General features: G+C 30.6%; 1 protein-coding gene across 1 annotated transcript in view; it reads right to left on the bottom strand.

Annotated features, from left to right (window-relative positions):
- The window catches only part of LOC143248868 (carnitine O-acetyltransferase-like), a 54,908-nt gene that overhangs the window by 16,385 nt on the left and 20,659 nt on the right, over window positions 1–17,864 (bottom strand). Inside the window, exons 5-11 of the mRNA XM_076497730.1 lie at window positions 16,956–17,009; window positions 16,610–16,775; window positions 11,871–12,042; window positions 8,383–8,561; window positions 7,729–7,829; window positions 4,339–4,461; window positions 2,310–2,432 (exon numbers count right to left, since the gene is read on the bottom strand). Coding sequence (XP_076353845.1) covers window positions 2,310–2,432; window positions 4,339–4,461; window positions 7,729–7,829; window positions 8,383–8,561; window positions 11,871–12,042; window positions 16,610–16,775; window positions 16,956–17,009 — 918 coding nt within the window. The remainder of the gene's footprint in view (window positions 1–2,309; window positions 2,433–4,338; window positions 4,462–7,728; window positions 7,830–8,382; window positions 8,562–11,870; window positions 12,043–16,609; window positions 16,776–16,955; window positions 17,010–17,864) is intronic.

The raw sequence follows: 17,864 nt of genomic DNA, 5'->3' as shown, positions 1-17,864 counted from the left end.
GGTCAAAAGAACAAAAGCAAGAGGTAAAACATCACATACCTGAGTTTTAATTGCAGAGAAATTCACTGAATGCTGAACAGAATCCTCAGGAAGGTATGGCAAACTCTGGAGGGGGTAGATAAAATTATCAGCCTATGCCTTTAAAAGGCTCAAAAAGTACAAGACGAAAGGCACTAACAGGAGATAATATGTGTTGCACATAATACTTCGTCTCCCGTGCCTGTGACCTAAAGTGTGATAGCAGACAAGTAATATGCATCCAAAGTGGTAACAGCAACATTGGAATTCATGATAAATACTTAAATAGCAAAAAATGCATGCAAGCATGGGTAAATCACACACACTCAAAGAAAAGTGAAAGGAAATTAAAGTTGAAATAAATAAAGTTAAATCACTTCTTGGATAATCAGTGTTTTAAAAAAAACCACCTGCACTCAAGCACTACCAAACAAGAAGTGATAGTTTAGTAGTGGTGCACAGAGGGAATCATATGCATCATGATAGTACTCTCTTACTGGTAGAAAAATGAAGCATGATGATTTCCATGAGACATGTTGGAATCATTTGATTTCAGTAGGGGGATGCAGAAGGCAACATAAAATGAGGTAAACTAATCTTGTGAGAAAATGGAGAGTACCATATCAGAATTTCTAATTTATGACTCCATAAACAAAGACGAATGAAGGCTACAAAATTATACTTTGCCTTAGTAATATCTGTATTGTAATAAGTCAATTACACTTAATTCTGTACTTCAGAGCAAATGTTACAATTCTCACACAAGGGGAAATTGATGATATTTTAAAAATATTTTCCAATAACTTTAGAAATTAAAACTTTATAATATTAAAATTTGACTTACAAACTACATTTTGACATCAAATTTATATACAATGATAATAGTTTAATTAAATGGTGAATGTAACTCTCATGAAAGTCATAATAAGCACACTTTTACCTACTCACAGTTAGAGGGTTAATCATGAATCTCATTTCTTTTATTTAAAATTATGATCAAAGGTAGCTATGTTTATTATCAAAGTTAGTGATATTTGAATTGTTACAAAGTGCATTACTTGCAACACTAGTGAGCTAACCCTTTAGCTCAGTTGATAAAATACTTGTTTAAGATTGAAGTCGTCTATGGTTCAATCCTAAGATTAAGAGATGAAAAAAAAAATTGCCACACCTTTATGAATAACTACAAATCATTATGAAAAAGGACTAAATCAAATGAAATTCACAACTCTCAGCTAATTTCATTATTCAACTAGAGAATTCCAACATAACAACATGATTTCATTTTATCATGTGAGCTCAACCACCACTGAAATCAATTTCCCTCTAAAATAATCTGATTGAAGACATTCGTATAAAACTCACAAACACAACCAAACTATCATTTAAACACATTAAAAATTCAACCCTTCTTTCTTATAAATGATACATCAGACTAGTTTAGAACAAAAATATATCAAAAAATGTTTACAGTATAATGTTTACAATATTTAATAAAGAAAAACTACACACTTTACAAATTCTACTATATTCCAGAATTTTTATTTGCTTCCAAGCCTAAATAACTGAACTTAAGTGTTCAGAAAGCCACAAGCTAATCAGTAATCAAACTTGATCAATAATAGAAAAATGAGTGAATTAATATTAATATCTACTGTTTTAATTATGATATTGTGAAAAATTGTTACCATAACAATACTTGTTTTAAGGATTTAGATGAAAAAAGAAGACTTTTTTGATTTCTCAAAACAAGACATAATTTAATTATATGATGGTTTTTACTTTCCATTTCTATTTTTGTCTCCACAAAACATAACACACCATCAACGGATGCTAAATATTCATTCTTTTCTTCCATCTACAGGTTCATTTGTGAAACACTAGTATCACACTTTATCAGAACTTGTCATTAGTATTTCTATACTTACTGTACCAGAAATGATAAGACATTTTGTTTTAACCTGAAAACAGAAACTGAGTCTCACTCACTATTATGGTGAAATTTTTAATACAAGTTTATAGGTAAAACATACATTATTTTTTTAATATTTCTTTATGCATTCGAAGATTCAAATGAGTCTCTCAACTAATCCATAAACAGCCAATAATTTTACAAAATTTCAGATCACTATACACACTTGATATGACATCAACTGACCCTGATAAAACAAAAACTGTTAAGCAATTATTTCTCCGGCTAACCACGAAACACATTATTTTCATAACTGTTACTGAATATACATATATTACCAGCCATAATGAAAAGTAAAATACAACTTAAAGGTCCTTACCTGTAAAAAGCCAACTGAATTGCCAGTTGAATAAAACTATCAGGACTCAACTTCTGTGATTTTATAAACTCTTTACCAAAGCCATTAAATTTGAAGACAGTCATTTCTAAATCTTTGACCATCCTGTAAGGTTTAAAATAAATATTTAACTTTAAAATGTGTAAAACTTCTTGGCAAAATGTCATGCTTCAAGTTATAACTGGCCAACTGAAATTCAAAGTGTCAATTTACTCTGATTTCAATAGCCTACCTTTACTACTATGCAATTACTATAAATTAAATTTTACATACATAACCAAGTTCTCACTTCCTCACTAGTTCTTTAGGTTGTTATATTTCATGAATTAGTAACTTTGGGTAAAAGAACTAACAAGTTCATGATATATACATAATTATCTTATATGTACTTGATGTTGTGAATGAGCGACAGTGAAAGGATAGTTTTAAAACCAAATTATCTACCTGTAGCTTCTTTCTTTGCTGCTTGGTAACTTAACTTAACAAACTTGCAGAAAAAACAAAACATAAAAGTAATAAATTTCAAGTGTGGAAATATTTGTTATTCAATGTAGTTAGAACAATATGCAACAACTAAACTACTTTACTGTTTTTCAAGAATATATTATGTATATATATATTAATTATGATTCTTTTGTAAGAAAATTCCATTCACTTCTAATATTCACAGTTAAAATATACAACACAAAATCTACATTCATCAATAACACAGAATATCTTCTAAAATCCATTTATTGAGTATATTTCATTGTAAATAAAGAAAACATAGTTATGTGTGAATCTAGGAATGCGTTATTTATTAGGCACAACAGGCATAGTCCTAGGGCCTACAATAATTTGAGGACCTATAAAAACTATGGGTCCATGAAAATTTTCCTCAAAAATTAATCTTTGGTTTAACTTGTACAGCTGGTAGGGCCTATGAACAGAAGGTGCCTAGGCCCAACAATCATCTTGATACAGCACTGTGTGAAGCAGCCTATTTTCTAACCAGGTTAGTCCACTTTGACTTTTAGATATATACTGTAAAAAATGCTCAGATGAAAAATATTCTTCAATACACAGGATAAAATCAGTCAAACATAATGAGGTACTTCTAATGATTTTACAGCATAAAATGTTTTATTAATCTCAAGTAATACACCTGGAAACGATGCTTCTTAGATAAACAATGAGCACAAGAGCATAGAAACAATTACAACACAAAAATAATGTTTCCTTTGTCCCACTTCAAAAGCAGAGTAGTCTCTAATAATTAACTTTACAGTTAAAAACCTGTCTATACAAGTAACATTTACAGTTTAAGAAACAGAAAACTTACTTATCCAAGTCTTGCATGGCCTCATGTCTATACAAGTAACATTTACAGTTTAAGAAACAGAAAACTTACTTATCCAAGTCTTGCATGGCCTCATGTCTATACAAGTGACATTTACAGTTTAAGAAACAGAAAACTTACTTATCCAAGTCTTGCATGGCCTCATGTCTATACAAGTAACATTTACAGTTTAAGAAACAGAAAACTTACTTATCCAAGTCTTGCATGGCCTCATGTCTATACAAGTGACATTTACAGTTTAAGAAACAGAATACTTACTTATCCAAGTCTTGCATGGCCTCATGTCTATACAAGTAACATTTACAGTTTAAGAAACAGAAAACGTACTTATCCAAGTCTTGCATGGCCTCATGTCTATACAAGTAACATTTACAGTTTAAGAAACAGAAAACTTACTTATCCAAGTCTTGCATGGCCTCATGTCTATACAAGTAACATTTACAGTTTAAGAAACAGAAAACTTACTTATCCAAGTCTTGCATGGCCTCATGTCTATACAAGTAACATTTACAGTTTAAGAAACAGAAAACTTACTTATCCAAGTCTTGCATGGCCTCATGTCTATACAAGTGACATTTACAGTTTAAGAAACAGAAAACTTACTTATCCAAGTCTTGCATGGCCTCATGTCTATACAAGTGACATTTACAGTTTAAGAAACAGAAAACTTACTTATCCAAGTCTTGCATGGCCTCATCAATATCATCTACAGTTTCAGGAGAAAGTCTAAACTTTAGACGCTGAGGAGGCTTGACATTAGTAGATGGTAACCAACGACTACTGGAAGACTTTTTACTGTAAATTTTCAAATGTACACTAATAAGCCAACAACTTATGATGTTTAGATAACTTTTAAAGGGCTCATGAAAGGCTTGCTGTGTTAAATTTAGAAACATAATCACATGTCATGCATATGTAGATAATAAGGTGTGAAACACAATTCATAAATACACTGATGAAAAAACCACACAATATGTTATTAAAAAGATGAGATTATATTCCTATATGATAGTAAAAATACACTTGATGAGTACTCCAAGTTCTTTCACATTTAAAACAAAACTTTTGACTAGTCTTGGTTCCAGTTCATACATCCCAGGAATCTAGAAAATGCCTAATGGCTCTGGAAGTTATAGGGAGCACCTAGACCCCTACCTTGTGCATTCTAAGATATTTTGAAACATATTTACTACCAGCATGATCAGTAAGCATTTTAACTCATGTTGCAGTGATCAAACTTATATATATCTGGTAATATATTAGGTTGAGGAATAATTCGTGAACATTTTTAAATAATTTCATTCAAGCATTACATGCAAGACTATACAATACTTCAATGCATGAACACATTACACCCAAAACATTTATTATGATACTTTATTTCGTGTAATACCTAGGTATATAGTATGCATTGTTTTAAACGATATTGCACAAAATTAAATGCGAAAAGCAGATGGTGTCGAAAATGCTCGATTTTGTCCACTTGACATTCCATTTAATGAGCTGAAAATGAAAGCAAAAATTAAAGACACATGAAAATCAAACACACCATCTATTAGAGCAAAAAATTATCTACCAAATGACATGAAGTATTTTGCGAAAGCGTTTCATTTATGAATATATTTTGTTAACTTGAAAAAACGCTCACAAATTATTCCTCAACCCAATACAAACTAATCACATCATGAAATATTTGGACAAATTAAATATACAAGCTGTGATAAATGTACCGATTAGACCAGCGAAGTAGAAACTATTCATTTCATGAAATACCGAGGAAATATCTTAACCAACAAGTTTCCACTAAGGCAATCTACTGACCAATGCTTTACAAATTGAGACATTTAAAAGGCAGATACAGCACATTATATCTGTTCATTCACAAAACTTTACCTATCATACTAGATCACTAACTTTGGGCTAATAAAGAGACATGACAATGTAATGGAAGATAATGAGGGAAATCTCTGTCCAATTTAGACTCCACTTAGATGCTTTCTCACAAAAGAATAATGTCTGATAAAAGAAAAATATATATTCTATGTAATTATAAACAAAAATACAAAGGCTCACACCATTAAGGTAGATGATAAAATATTTAAAGACTACATATATAGTAAACTATTTTACAGACTACCACTACACTTTAAAAAGTTCACGAACTTCAAGTTTTCAGATATTTTTGTACAATTGGGTAGCTGTTCATCAATCACTCAGTTAAATGGAGTATTTACATACCAATTTCAGTTTAACATAAAAATAAAAGTAGACAAAATTATACTGCATCAAGCTTTCTACTATTACTGCTTTATCTCTGACTACAGCAAACTGGGTGGATGACCAATATAGCAATAGAAATGGCTGCCAATTTCCATGATTTAACCCCATGTCAATATACCATTTTTAAACCTCTCCTGTGCATGTTACCAGGTTATATTCAAAATTTAATGAAACCAATTTAATATGAATGTATCATAAATAAATTACTATCATCAGTATATTATAACCTAAAGTTTTGTATTATCTAAGTTTTATTCCTTCAATTTAAAAATAAATGTTTAAAACAGCAATTAAAACTGCAGGTTTGTGATGCCATATGATCTGCTTGTGGTTACAATTCTAAACTTTATGAGCTATTACACATAAGATTGTAAGCATGAAATGTCTAAGCAAGATGGCATCATTCTCATGTGCAAGCATTAGTGAAAGAATTTATGGATGACCTTTGCCCTATAATAAATATAGAACACAGTGGGGTCAGGTTTGTAGGAAAAGGTAGGCAATATCTGCTTCAAGAATAGAAGACAAAGAACTGAAAAGAAAAATTAAAAATAAACTATAAATGAAGAGATAGAGATGTGAAATTATGCAAATGAGGAAAAGAAAATTACAAACTACTCTAGAAACATTTAAAAAGGTATGTATGTATTTCCATTCCTTATGTTTAATCATTTTATTACACTGTACATTGATAATAATATCTAGAATTAATTATATAGACATTTACTTTAAAAAAATTTGATATTCCTTTAGGAGGTTCTGGAGATTATACAAATGAAATGAGAAAACTATAAGTTAACAAGTAGTATTTTCATACTCAAAATGAAAATCACATTGCATATGAACTATTCAGAGTTTGAGTGCAAATAGCAAATAATTACATTAAATAACAAATGTTTTGTTATAAATAGTAGAAAAAAACTCAAAATTAAACAACATAATCTTAGGATCATTAAAAACAAATTTAAAACTATTTTACCAACCAGTTTCATATTTATAAAGAACTTTCATGGGAGTTATATACCTATTAATACAGTCAGTAGGTCACAGTGAACAAGTTAATGAGATATACCCAGGAATTAGCAAACCAACAAACTGTAAGATCAGTATTTGAATACTGATATAATTTAAAGACTAGTGCATCAAAAATAGGTGAACAAAGGTACATTTCTTTGTTTCAGATATTGGTGCAAAGCTATATAAGAGTTCTCAGTACTAGTCATCTGTAATTTTAAAAGCATCTACCACCAAGTTTTGTACTCCTCAAATCAAATACTTAGATTTGACCATCACTCTCATAATGCACTCAAAACCCCAAAATGTGGAGTACATTTTTCTTCTTTTCTTTTTCCAGTAACAAGATGTGAAACACAGATCTGCAGAACCACACTTCTGCAAGTTAACAGATATGAGAAATAATAACTTAGCACTATAATACAGAAAGAATGAATGGTTTAGTTTAAACTTATCTACAATAATATGGATGAATATATACATTATGTTACATACCTGCTCCACTAAATAAACTAACTTCTTATCATAACTTTTACTTAGATGATATTTTGTTTTAGAAAATAATACAAGTCAGTGTGTTTATTCATGAATATACAAAATGCAAACTTATTTTTAAACATTTACCACCTTCGATAGAAATATAGTAAAAAAGTGATTTAGAGCATTATATTCATTGTCAATAATATATTTCTTTAAATTTTTTGTTTTCAAATATGTATTTCAGAAGAACAAACAATACATAAAAACTTAAAACATGTTTTAACTTACATGTAGTCAAAGACATAGTCCATTAAGTTCGCAAATGGTGGTCCATCAGCAGGACTGTGTTCAAAGTTCAAGCCAAGAACTCCATCTTCACCCACTATGAACTGATAAACAAAACTCTTTCAGTGGGAAGAAGTAAAAACAATCTCAAAATGTTCATGAATATTCTTGACTGAAAGTTTAGATTACAGAATTTCCTAGGAACGAATACCCTTAGAGCATATTTTATCTTCCAATAAGCATAACTAATATATTCATATTGTTTTTGTTGCGTTTTGTTAATTCAAAACTAAAGTCAATTTTTTAACCTATATTTTGATATCATTCCCTTCTTAGGTAATAGGAAAGAGTAATTTCCATGCTAATTATCAGGTTCTCCTATTCAAAGCTTACACTATTAATAATATTATGAATATTTTATTTAACTTAAGACATATCAGTTAATAAGCTATATTTCTCCAAAAGAGGTTAAGGGGTTAATTTTCTAATCATTACCTTTATTTCCCTTCAAATACTTCAAGGTGTGTTTTATGAAAAACAAAGAAATAATGTGACATTTTAAAAAGTATTGATTTATAAAATTACACTATATTTTAAAGAAGGCATAAAATATTTTTCAGGTGATGTCAACATTCAGTGAAAGGAAAGTGATCTTACTTGCACAGCTTTATCAAACCATCTGTTGCCACTATTTCCACCACTACCACCTCCATGAATAACCTGAAGTGAACCATGAGTCAATTTATTTGGTGCCCCTAAATCAGGCATTGGTTTATCTAAACACAGCATGAAAATGCCCCTCTGGATTGTGGTTACAGACTCTCTGTTTGGTGAATCTATGAGAATAATTGATTGAAATGAAATGTTGTAAACTCTTTTTAAACAAGGAAGACAATACAACACACCTTGTAACACAAATTATCTTCTGTAAGCTGACACCAACAAAAGCTTTACCATAAAAGTTAATACCTCCATAATTTAAGTTTCCCACCAAAAAATGGATTAATAGTTTTCAATCACATTTTTCTCTGAGAATAATATTATGTCAGAAAGTAAGACTTAAAGCAATCAAAATTTGATGATTCATATAATCTGCCTGTTTTACAATCTACGCCTTTTTCTTTACAAACTAATTTATAATTTAAATGTATTCACAGTATTCAAATAATTATTTCTATTCCAGAATAACAGTTTTATATACATTAAAAAAGGTCTAAGTGAAATAGTTTAGATACACAAAACTGTTTATAAAAAAAATTCCACATCTGATATACATTGTTTACAGTTAAAGAGTACAGCTCGTATCAAGATTTGTTAATTAGAAGTAGCAAATTATTTGTTCAATAATAAAGAAAAGTCTTAAAGCTACATTGAATTATGGGAATTTTCAATTTTTTCATATAAATCCCAACAAAAAACAAATTAGCAAAAAACTTGAAGCAAAAAAACAGGTTACTTCATATCATTATCACTTACTGAAGAGAACTACATTATACATGCAATGAAATCCTCAGAACACCCAAAAGTTATAGTACAAGATATATAACTTTACCGTAACACCAAGAAATAGAATTACTTTTCTAATATATCCAGGTAGAATTTATGTATTTTTGTTTCTCATTCCTATTAGTAATATACTTCAATAACCAGATGGAAAATTAAGATTACACTTTGTTTTGGTTGTTGTTGCTTTTTTTAACCCAAACCATATTTGGATACCTGCTGTGTCTACTACAGGGAATCGAACTCTGTATTTCAGCATTACCACTGTAGACTTACAGATGTCCAGCAGGAGAATAAGATAATACACATTTTCTGATTTCAGAGTTTTAAGATGTATGATGTAATCAACTATATATTGTTACTACTATCTAAATTTGACAGTAAGAAGTATTTGTTAAAGCACAAAGCTTCACAGTAGGCTATCTGCAAGGACCAAACCCTTAATTTCAACACTGGAAGGCTTGAAGCTTACAGTTGAATTATGGTTGGGTGGCTTTTAGGCAATTTTACAGTGAAAAGAGTCTTCACTCAGTACAGAAATATTTTAAAGAATATTATGTGTACAAACAATCCAACTTTTAAAATCATGACCATTACATCCAGTTTGGAAAGTTAGCACTGTATAATACTAAATAACCTTAATACTTGAGGCTTTACTGACAAACCCTAATACAAATAATGAACACACAAACACTGCTGGCCTAGCCACACGATCATTCTCCAAGCATACTGCTAATCTAGACACACTTGCATTTGCCACCAACACTGCTGACCTACCCATGTATATTCTTCACAAACACTGCTGTCCTAGTCACACAGTCATTCTTCAAACACACTATTGACCAAGCTGCACATTGAATCACCACAAACAAGGGTGACCTAGTCATCTGTTCATTCTTCAAAAACACTATTCACCTAATCATACATTTATTCTCCACACATACAGTACTTTCAAATAACATCAATGAGTGAAACCAGTCATACATACCTATACTTTAACAACATAAATGCAAAAACACATATACTGTGAATCAGAAAAATAGTATTTTCCAATCACACCTTCATTAAACTGTTTCCTACAGCAATTACCTGTATTTCATCTGAAATATATGCAAAATGATAGCATGTTCTGTAAGACATGTTGTTTATATCAGATCTTCATCAGCAGTAGTGATGTTTGTTACAAATATGCAATATCCATTCACCTCTTGAAATAGTTAGATGGTTTAAAATCATTAAAACTTGGATACAGTCTATTCTAGTAAACAACAAGGGTTAAGGTATTAAAAGTTGTTTTTTTAACTGGTTTTTAGAAACTAATGTGAAAATGAAATCAACCAAGTAAAGTTATGAAGACACATTATGAATGTCAACTTGATTGAGAATATTTCTTTTGAATATGATTTTCCTGCTAGTTTTTCTTTATTAAGACAAAATCAGATTGGGAAAGTAAACTTAAGAAGTCAGAATTTATCATCCCAAACTACCATATAAAGCTAACATATATTCTGAGATGAACTAGCTCCAAGTTGTCTCAAGAAAATAAAAAGACAAAACCATAGGTGGAGAAGAGATTTAAACAACTAAACTATAAAAAAAGGATTAAGCAAGCAATACACACACACATGAACAGAACTTAAGTGTAGTAAAAACAAATTGGTTTGTTTGGACTTCTTTGGCTGCATCTGAAATTTTTATTTTATCTTCATAAGCCACCTATTTATGGATGTGTAAATGGAAAACAGATGAGACTCATTTATAATGTGCAATTTTACATACCTAAACCAAACAAATAAACATTTATTCATTTTAAAAGTTACACATCAATAAAACTTTCATGTTTCTGTGTACCTTACTGTTCTTGCAGTACCCTTATAATAGACAACTAAGTTTTCATATGTTCTGGCATATCAAGCTGTGGTCTGTATAGATCAGCTGATATTTTGAAGCTACTAGCCCTGCTTCTTGTTCAGAAAACTAATACCTAAGCTACAATAAAAAAATAGAGATATTACAGTACAGGATAAAATTATAAAAACATTAGGTGAGTAACTGGTTTCGAGAATCACATAAAATGTTACCATCTATAACTTTTCAAACAAGATCATATCAGCTCATTTTAATCTTGAAAAATTCTTAAGAAACTAAAATAATGTAATATGGTATACATGAAAGAGTACAATTTACCTAACATGCTGATATAAAGCATGTGAAACATGCAAAAGTATGGAAGTTTGTGTTCTGTTTTGATTATTAATAAAATGTGTTTGTCCAAGATATTACTTCTAAAGAAACAATTTTTTTTACATTTATCATTAGCACAACACGTTTTTTCAAACCTGTGTTTATGCATCAGGATTTCAAATAAAAGTTCCAAGTAATAGTTTTTAAATATGTTATGCTCTGTCTATTACTGATATAATGCACTGAGCCTCACTGAATATACAGAATTATGTATTATCCTATTTGCCCATCTAAGTCTGATGTAATGTATTCTACACTTGTTTGATTAGTGAAACAAGTGAATCTAGTATTCTCCTTAAGAGAAAGGTCCTGCTGAAAGTGAGCAAACAGGTTTGTTGTAATTTTCTGCCATTACTTTTGTGCATGTTGTTTAATAAACAAACAGTAAAATCTATTACCTCTACAAAGCCTTTTGTATGCACTTGCCCAGATATCTCGATGTTGTGTGGTAAGAACACCAATGGGATCTTTGTGGTGTTGAGATTGTTCTACCACCATCTGTAACTGAGCTAGAAGCTGATTCTCATCCAATGGTAATCCATCTCCTCCAAATACATCTACTTGAAAGTACTGTGGATTAAAAAGTAATTCTTTCAAAACAAAAATCTATTTGTCCTTTATTCTAATATTGAACTTTTTACTCTGTTCATAGATGTTAAATATATCTTAAGTTATAGTTATGTCACTTTGTTTCATATATCTTCACATTTATTCTACATTTCTATTCCTTTGTGTATACATTCATCATCAATGTAGGTTTTGACCAAGTTCATCTGTTTTAACAAAGAATATTCAAATAAACTGAAACAGCAAAAACTCAACTTTCTGAACTACATGAAACATATTTAACAATACAAGTAACATAATTTAAAAAACTTAAAACAATAAACAACTTGCATGAATCATGACTAGATCAAGACTGAGACTACCACAATCAAAATGACTCGCATTCAAGCCACACATAAATGTTAGCATTTTCCTACACTAAATATGTATTTTTGATAGATACCGACCTTTGTTTACAAAAAAGCTTTTCTAGTAAAGCACTGCTTTCTATTAGTACAAATTACAATGAATTCCATTAGCCTTCCACTTCTACGTATCCACATACAAATGATCATGCAGCAGTTCTCCACCAACAGATGTGCAACACCACTCCTATCACAACCAGTGCCCTCTTCATACCTGCAATTCTTAACCACTTCAAGATTAGTCAGAGGACCTACATCATTTATTACCAAGAGTGGGGAGACCCAGCAGGAAATGTTGGCAAAGGTAAATAACTATCAGAAATACATTTACATCGTGGAAAAATGCTAACTTTTAATATGATATTTTACCTCATCTCACAAAATAGCAAGAATCCAACACTGAACTGGTGGAGGGTCAATAAAAAAAAGCTCATCCCCCTTTAAAAAACTACTCAAAGAGACACCAGGAGGTGTGGAATCAAAAGAGAAAACATCACAACTCAGTGTGACACAACACTACACTACATTTTATGCAAACATGTGTCACAAACATTAAAAGCAGAAAAACATAAAAGAATCCCAGGATGTATATGACTGATAAATGTGATTCCTGGGTGTCAAGTGGTTAGGGCCTGCCAGACCACAGTGGTAGTTTGACCTCATCCAACACCAGACAATATCTGGAATGGTAGATCAGATCCACAGAAGGTAAAGGCACACCTAATCTTCACCTTGAAATGCAAACTGGTAGGGTAGACAAGTTTCCATACCATAAAATATGTCACCATTTGCACCAATTTCCAACACAACCAACAAAAGATCTGCTTGGAACCAACATCCATCAGGATGTATCCAACAACTACCTGTGTCATTATAAATTGTAAATCACTCAGGGCACATGCATTTCATATTACACTATCAAACTACATTATCTATGAGCTACTACAAGTTTCCCACGCACATGCCTCGTGAATAATTTTTATTATTATTGTTCATTTTACTTAATCTTATCTTAGATAACTTAAAAAAATCCATATTTTTCACATCTTGGTTATTTTTGTAGTAAAAACATGAAAAATAAGAAATACAATACTTACCAAATCTCCTTTTTTCCTAATGTTAAATATCAAGGACACTTAAGCCTATATTTTTTAAACTAATAGTTGTAATGCACTAAATTTTTATTTAATTAAATAATACATTGAAGAACATAAATCAATAACATGCAATATGCAAACAATTTTCCCTTACAATGACAATTTTCCTGGCTTTCTAACTATATAACAAAAGCAATTACAAATTCATCCAAGTTAGCCATTGTGATTCCATAGGAATTGAAGTTGTATTATCAGTGGAATGGACACTTATTTATTTAAAACACAACATAATACAATACGTCATTTGATAGATGAAAACCTCGACTTTCTATTGATTATTAGTAACACATAAAAGAAAACTATTAAAAATTCCTGAAAAAGATGATGTCACAGTAGGGATTTGACTTTCCATCCAATAGCTTATAACCACGCAAAAATTGACGGCTACAAAACTGCAGTTCGTGTTAGCAATGATGACTTTATAGTCAGTAGTTTACCTTTAATTTCATAATTTTTCAAAGGGTGGTGGATAAAATAGAAAAGATACCTAAAGTAAATGTGTCATGTGTGTCACACTAGGGTAAATTCAGGATTTATTAAATATTGCCTTGTGGAATTAAGAACTTAAAACTTATATACTATTAAAATATGGATTATTAGTTAAAATTTCATGCCATACTACTTGGTATAATTTAAACAAAAAGCAGTTTAATAAATGTTTGAAAGTAAGGCACTGAAAACTTTGTATCATGTACAGTAAAGCATACTCAGGGTGAGAGGGCTAACTTGACCATCTTCAACCAACACTGGACCTACTGGGAATGTATATTTGGAGAACTGTAGGGAAAAGGAACATCTAAGCCTTAGGGAAAAATTGCATTTTTTTTTGACATCGCAGAGTGCTTCAACTTTGGTTCAAGCAGCACTTAGAACTGTACATGAGGTTCATAGTAGGAAGGCTGTTATAACAATTACATGTGATACAAATTGTGACTAGGCAATCTCTAACCAAAAACCAGACCCACTAGAAATATACATCTGAAGGATGGTATGAATGAGGGATGTTATGGTAGGAAAAAAACAATTGGTCAGATATATATATACAGCAAAAAACAATTGGTCAGATATATATATATACAGGAATACAGTGTAATGCAATAACCAACACTTGGCAGCAACTAGAATTTTACATCAGGCCCATGGTAGGAAGTGCTTCATGTCAGCAACACCTGCAGAATGTTACTGCCCTACTCTCAACTGAGCAATATCATTCATCACTCAGAAAGACAGGCTCCATATTTTGCTATTTCAGCAGTTAGAAACTGGTAAATGGTAAGGACTCTCATATTCCACTGGAAGAAATAACAAAAAAACATGTTGAAGAGTCCAGAATAACCAAACACAGTGTAACAGGTACCTGTGATACCCTATTTTAAAAAGCAGAGCTACCACATCAACAGAATCATTCTACCAAAACCTGGCAGCATCTGTAATTGTTCATCATGTCTGCAGCAGGAAGTTTCAATCCAGCAGAGCATGAGATGGGCAGCAATCTTTATCTGGTATATTAATGTTTGTCCATTAGTGTACAGTCTGGAACAAACATATGTATGAAGTAAAAAACCACTAGAGTACTATTAACAGTTCTAAAAAATACCCTATTCCTACAGTGTGCATAACCCAATCCAGTAGCATTATTGTTTAGATACAGATGACAATAGAAAAGAAACATAATCAACACCTGGTGGCATCTTGAATTATACATCAGGCTTGCAGTAGGAAGGACTACAACATAACAGATATCAAGCATAGTCATAATTTGAACAGTGTGTAATTTCAAAAGAATCCAAAAGGATAGTTGGTGAGGTATCACTTGCCCCTGAGTAGGATCTGTAATAAAATAGCAGAGAGACCTCAAAAGTAAGGAACGTTTTTTAAAAAGCAGCCTTTCACAATACTAAAATTTAAAGAAAAAGTAAATCAATATCATAATGTAAAATGATAAGCTAATACCAGCACTTCTATAAAATATTACTACCAATCAAGAAGTGATTAACAATTGCAAATGGATAAAAGGTGCTGGTTATAATAGAAGTAGTCTCACTCCTACTTGTTGAGAACTGCTGCATTATCATTTGCATTATGTAAAAGTGGAACATGGCAGACTAATGATGTGTACTGAAACATTTGCTCCAATAAAAGGCAGTGCAACTCGATAACAGCTATTTTGTGAGGAGATGCAAGATATTATATCAGAACCATAGTTAAATCAAGATTTCATTTTATTTTTCCTAACATTTCTGAAATATAGGTGCTTATAGCCAAACAAATGCCAATTATAAAACAAAATAATATCTTCAAAGCTCAATTAATGTCAATTTCAAATAAAATATTTTTAACACATTAATCACACATAAATATAGTTTAAGTTTTAAAACCATGCTTCATGAGCAAGTCTCCAAATTTCCAAGTTGTTCAGAACATTGATTAAAAAAACTACCTTTGTGCAAACCTTGGGACCAAAGTACTTAATTTGGTATGGTACCACATTGAAGTCAGTGCAATCAGTGGCTTAGGATGAGTTATATGACACACAGACATTGAATCTTATACAGACTGTGTTTACATTACTTAAGATAGTGTAATTGCTTTACTACTAAGGTTATATAAACTAGAAAGATGACAACCGAAAGTGTACATGCATTACATGAAAACAAAAGTGGAGAAAGAATTAATATTTTCTTTTGAAATTAAAATTTAAATTATAACCTATGTTTGAATGACAAGAATAATGTGATACACAGATAATAAAGTTAATTAACTTTTGAATATGACTCTGCAAAACACTGAACATGGCTAGTCCCATACTTAAAGGTTTACTATATCTTTATAACTTTTCTTCTAGTTCCACTTTCAAGATGACTGGCTCTCAAGTCAAACTATTCTTGGAGGTGCTAGTACAAAGACTGTGTTGTTCGACAAATAAAAGAGAACTTTTATATGAACAATAATAAATATTTATGGCACTTACATAGAAACTTACTTTTTTTTCCTTTAAATACAACTTACATGATTATTATGGCTCACAATGATATGTTGTGGGGGTATTGGATCTTGCCAGAAATACTTAAGTTTATCAGCAGGATGTCGTGGAATACGACATGTAGAAAACATTTTGAAGTACTGCATCATATCTAGAGGTTTTCCTCCAACCATTTCTGTAGGTAACATCTCACTGAAACAAACAACATAGAAACACTGTATTTCATCAATTCAATTCAGAAAATCTAAATTTATTCTTCACTCTCTAAAATTCATCTACTAAATTGATATTTTTCTAGTATCCGAATTTTTCCAGCCTTCTTTCTAAGTTCTTTACATTGACCCTAAAAAATACAATAAAATTTAAACTTACCAATCAATTTTCATTTTATAATCAAGTGCTCCAGCTATGACTCTAGCAGCAAACCTATCAAAAAACAAAAAATAATTCTACTTATTGACAGATTTTATTTGTTATTTTAACAAATTATTGAACCCATGATACACATAATTTCTAAAAACATGAAAGTAATAACAAATAACAGATATCTTTAGACTATGTTAACTCAAATAGATCTTATCTAATTAATATTGTCCACAGCATTTTATGTTCTTTAACAATTCCTCAATACTAAATGGCTCCAAGTTGAAATCTTTCAAATGTACACTGATTCAAATGATTTCATGCAAATGTTAATAAACTAAAATTATAAGACTGAAAAACTATTTAAGAGCTTTACTAGATAATTTTTAAAACTGGTTTAATGCATGTGGTGTATAAATTGCTCTTGTTAATATAACTCCTTATACGAAAAATAAATTAATTTCATATATTCAATAAGATATACAAACTAAACCCATGACAAAGCAATACCTCAAATATGAAATTAAAATTAAGAATTACAGGTAAAAAACTACCCCAAAGCTTCAATGCATTTAAAAAAACAAATTGGAAGATCTTGAATAATAATGATTTTAACTTTTACAATCACTTCAACTTATGTGAAAGCCACATTAGATTTTTCTTCCTTATTTTAATTATTTACAAGGAAAACGTTCATGAGACCTACTTGACTTCTTATATTTAAAATGAGAGAATACACTATTGTAATGAATAGATCAAACTCTCTTTACATAAGTGTTTTGAAAAATAAGTTATTTTTTAGCTACTATTATTAAAATTAATAATTACAGTAGATTACAAGTTTCCTTAAATAGCGATCATCAAGTAGTTACAGATCTTAATATTAAAGTTTTGATTATAAATTTAACTTTTTATAAT

Source organism: Tachypleus tridentatus, chromosome 4, assembly GCF_004210375.1.
Source record: "Tachypleus tridentatus isolate NWPU-2018 chromosome 4, ASM421037v1, whole genome shotgun sequence".
In the NCBI taxonomy this organism is placed as follows: domain Eukaryota; kingdom Metazoa; phylum Arthropoda; class Merostomata; order Xiphosura; family Limulidae; genus Tachypleus; species Tachypleus tridentatus.
Note: the sequence above shows the minus strand (reverse complement) of the source record. Positions and strands in the feature narration are given on the sequence as shown.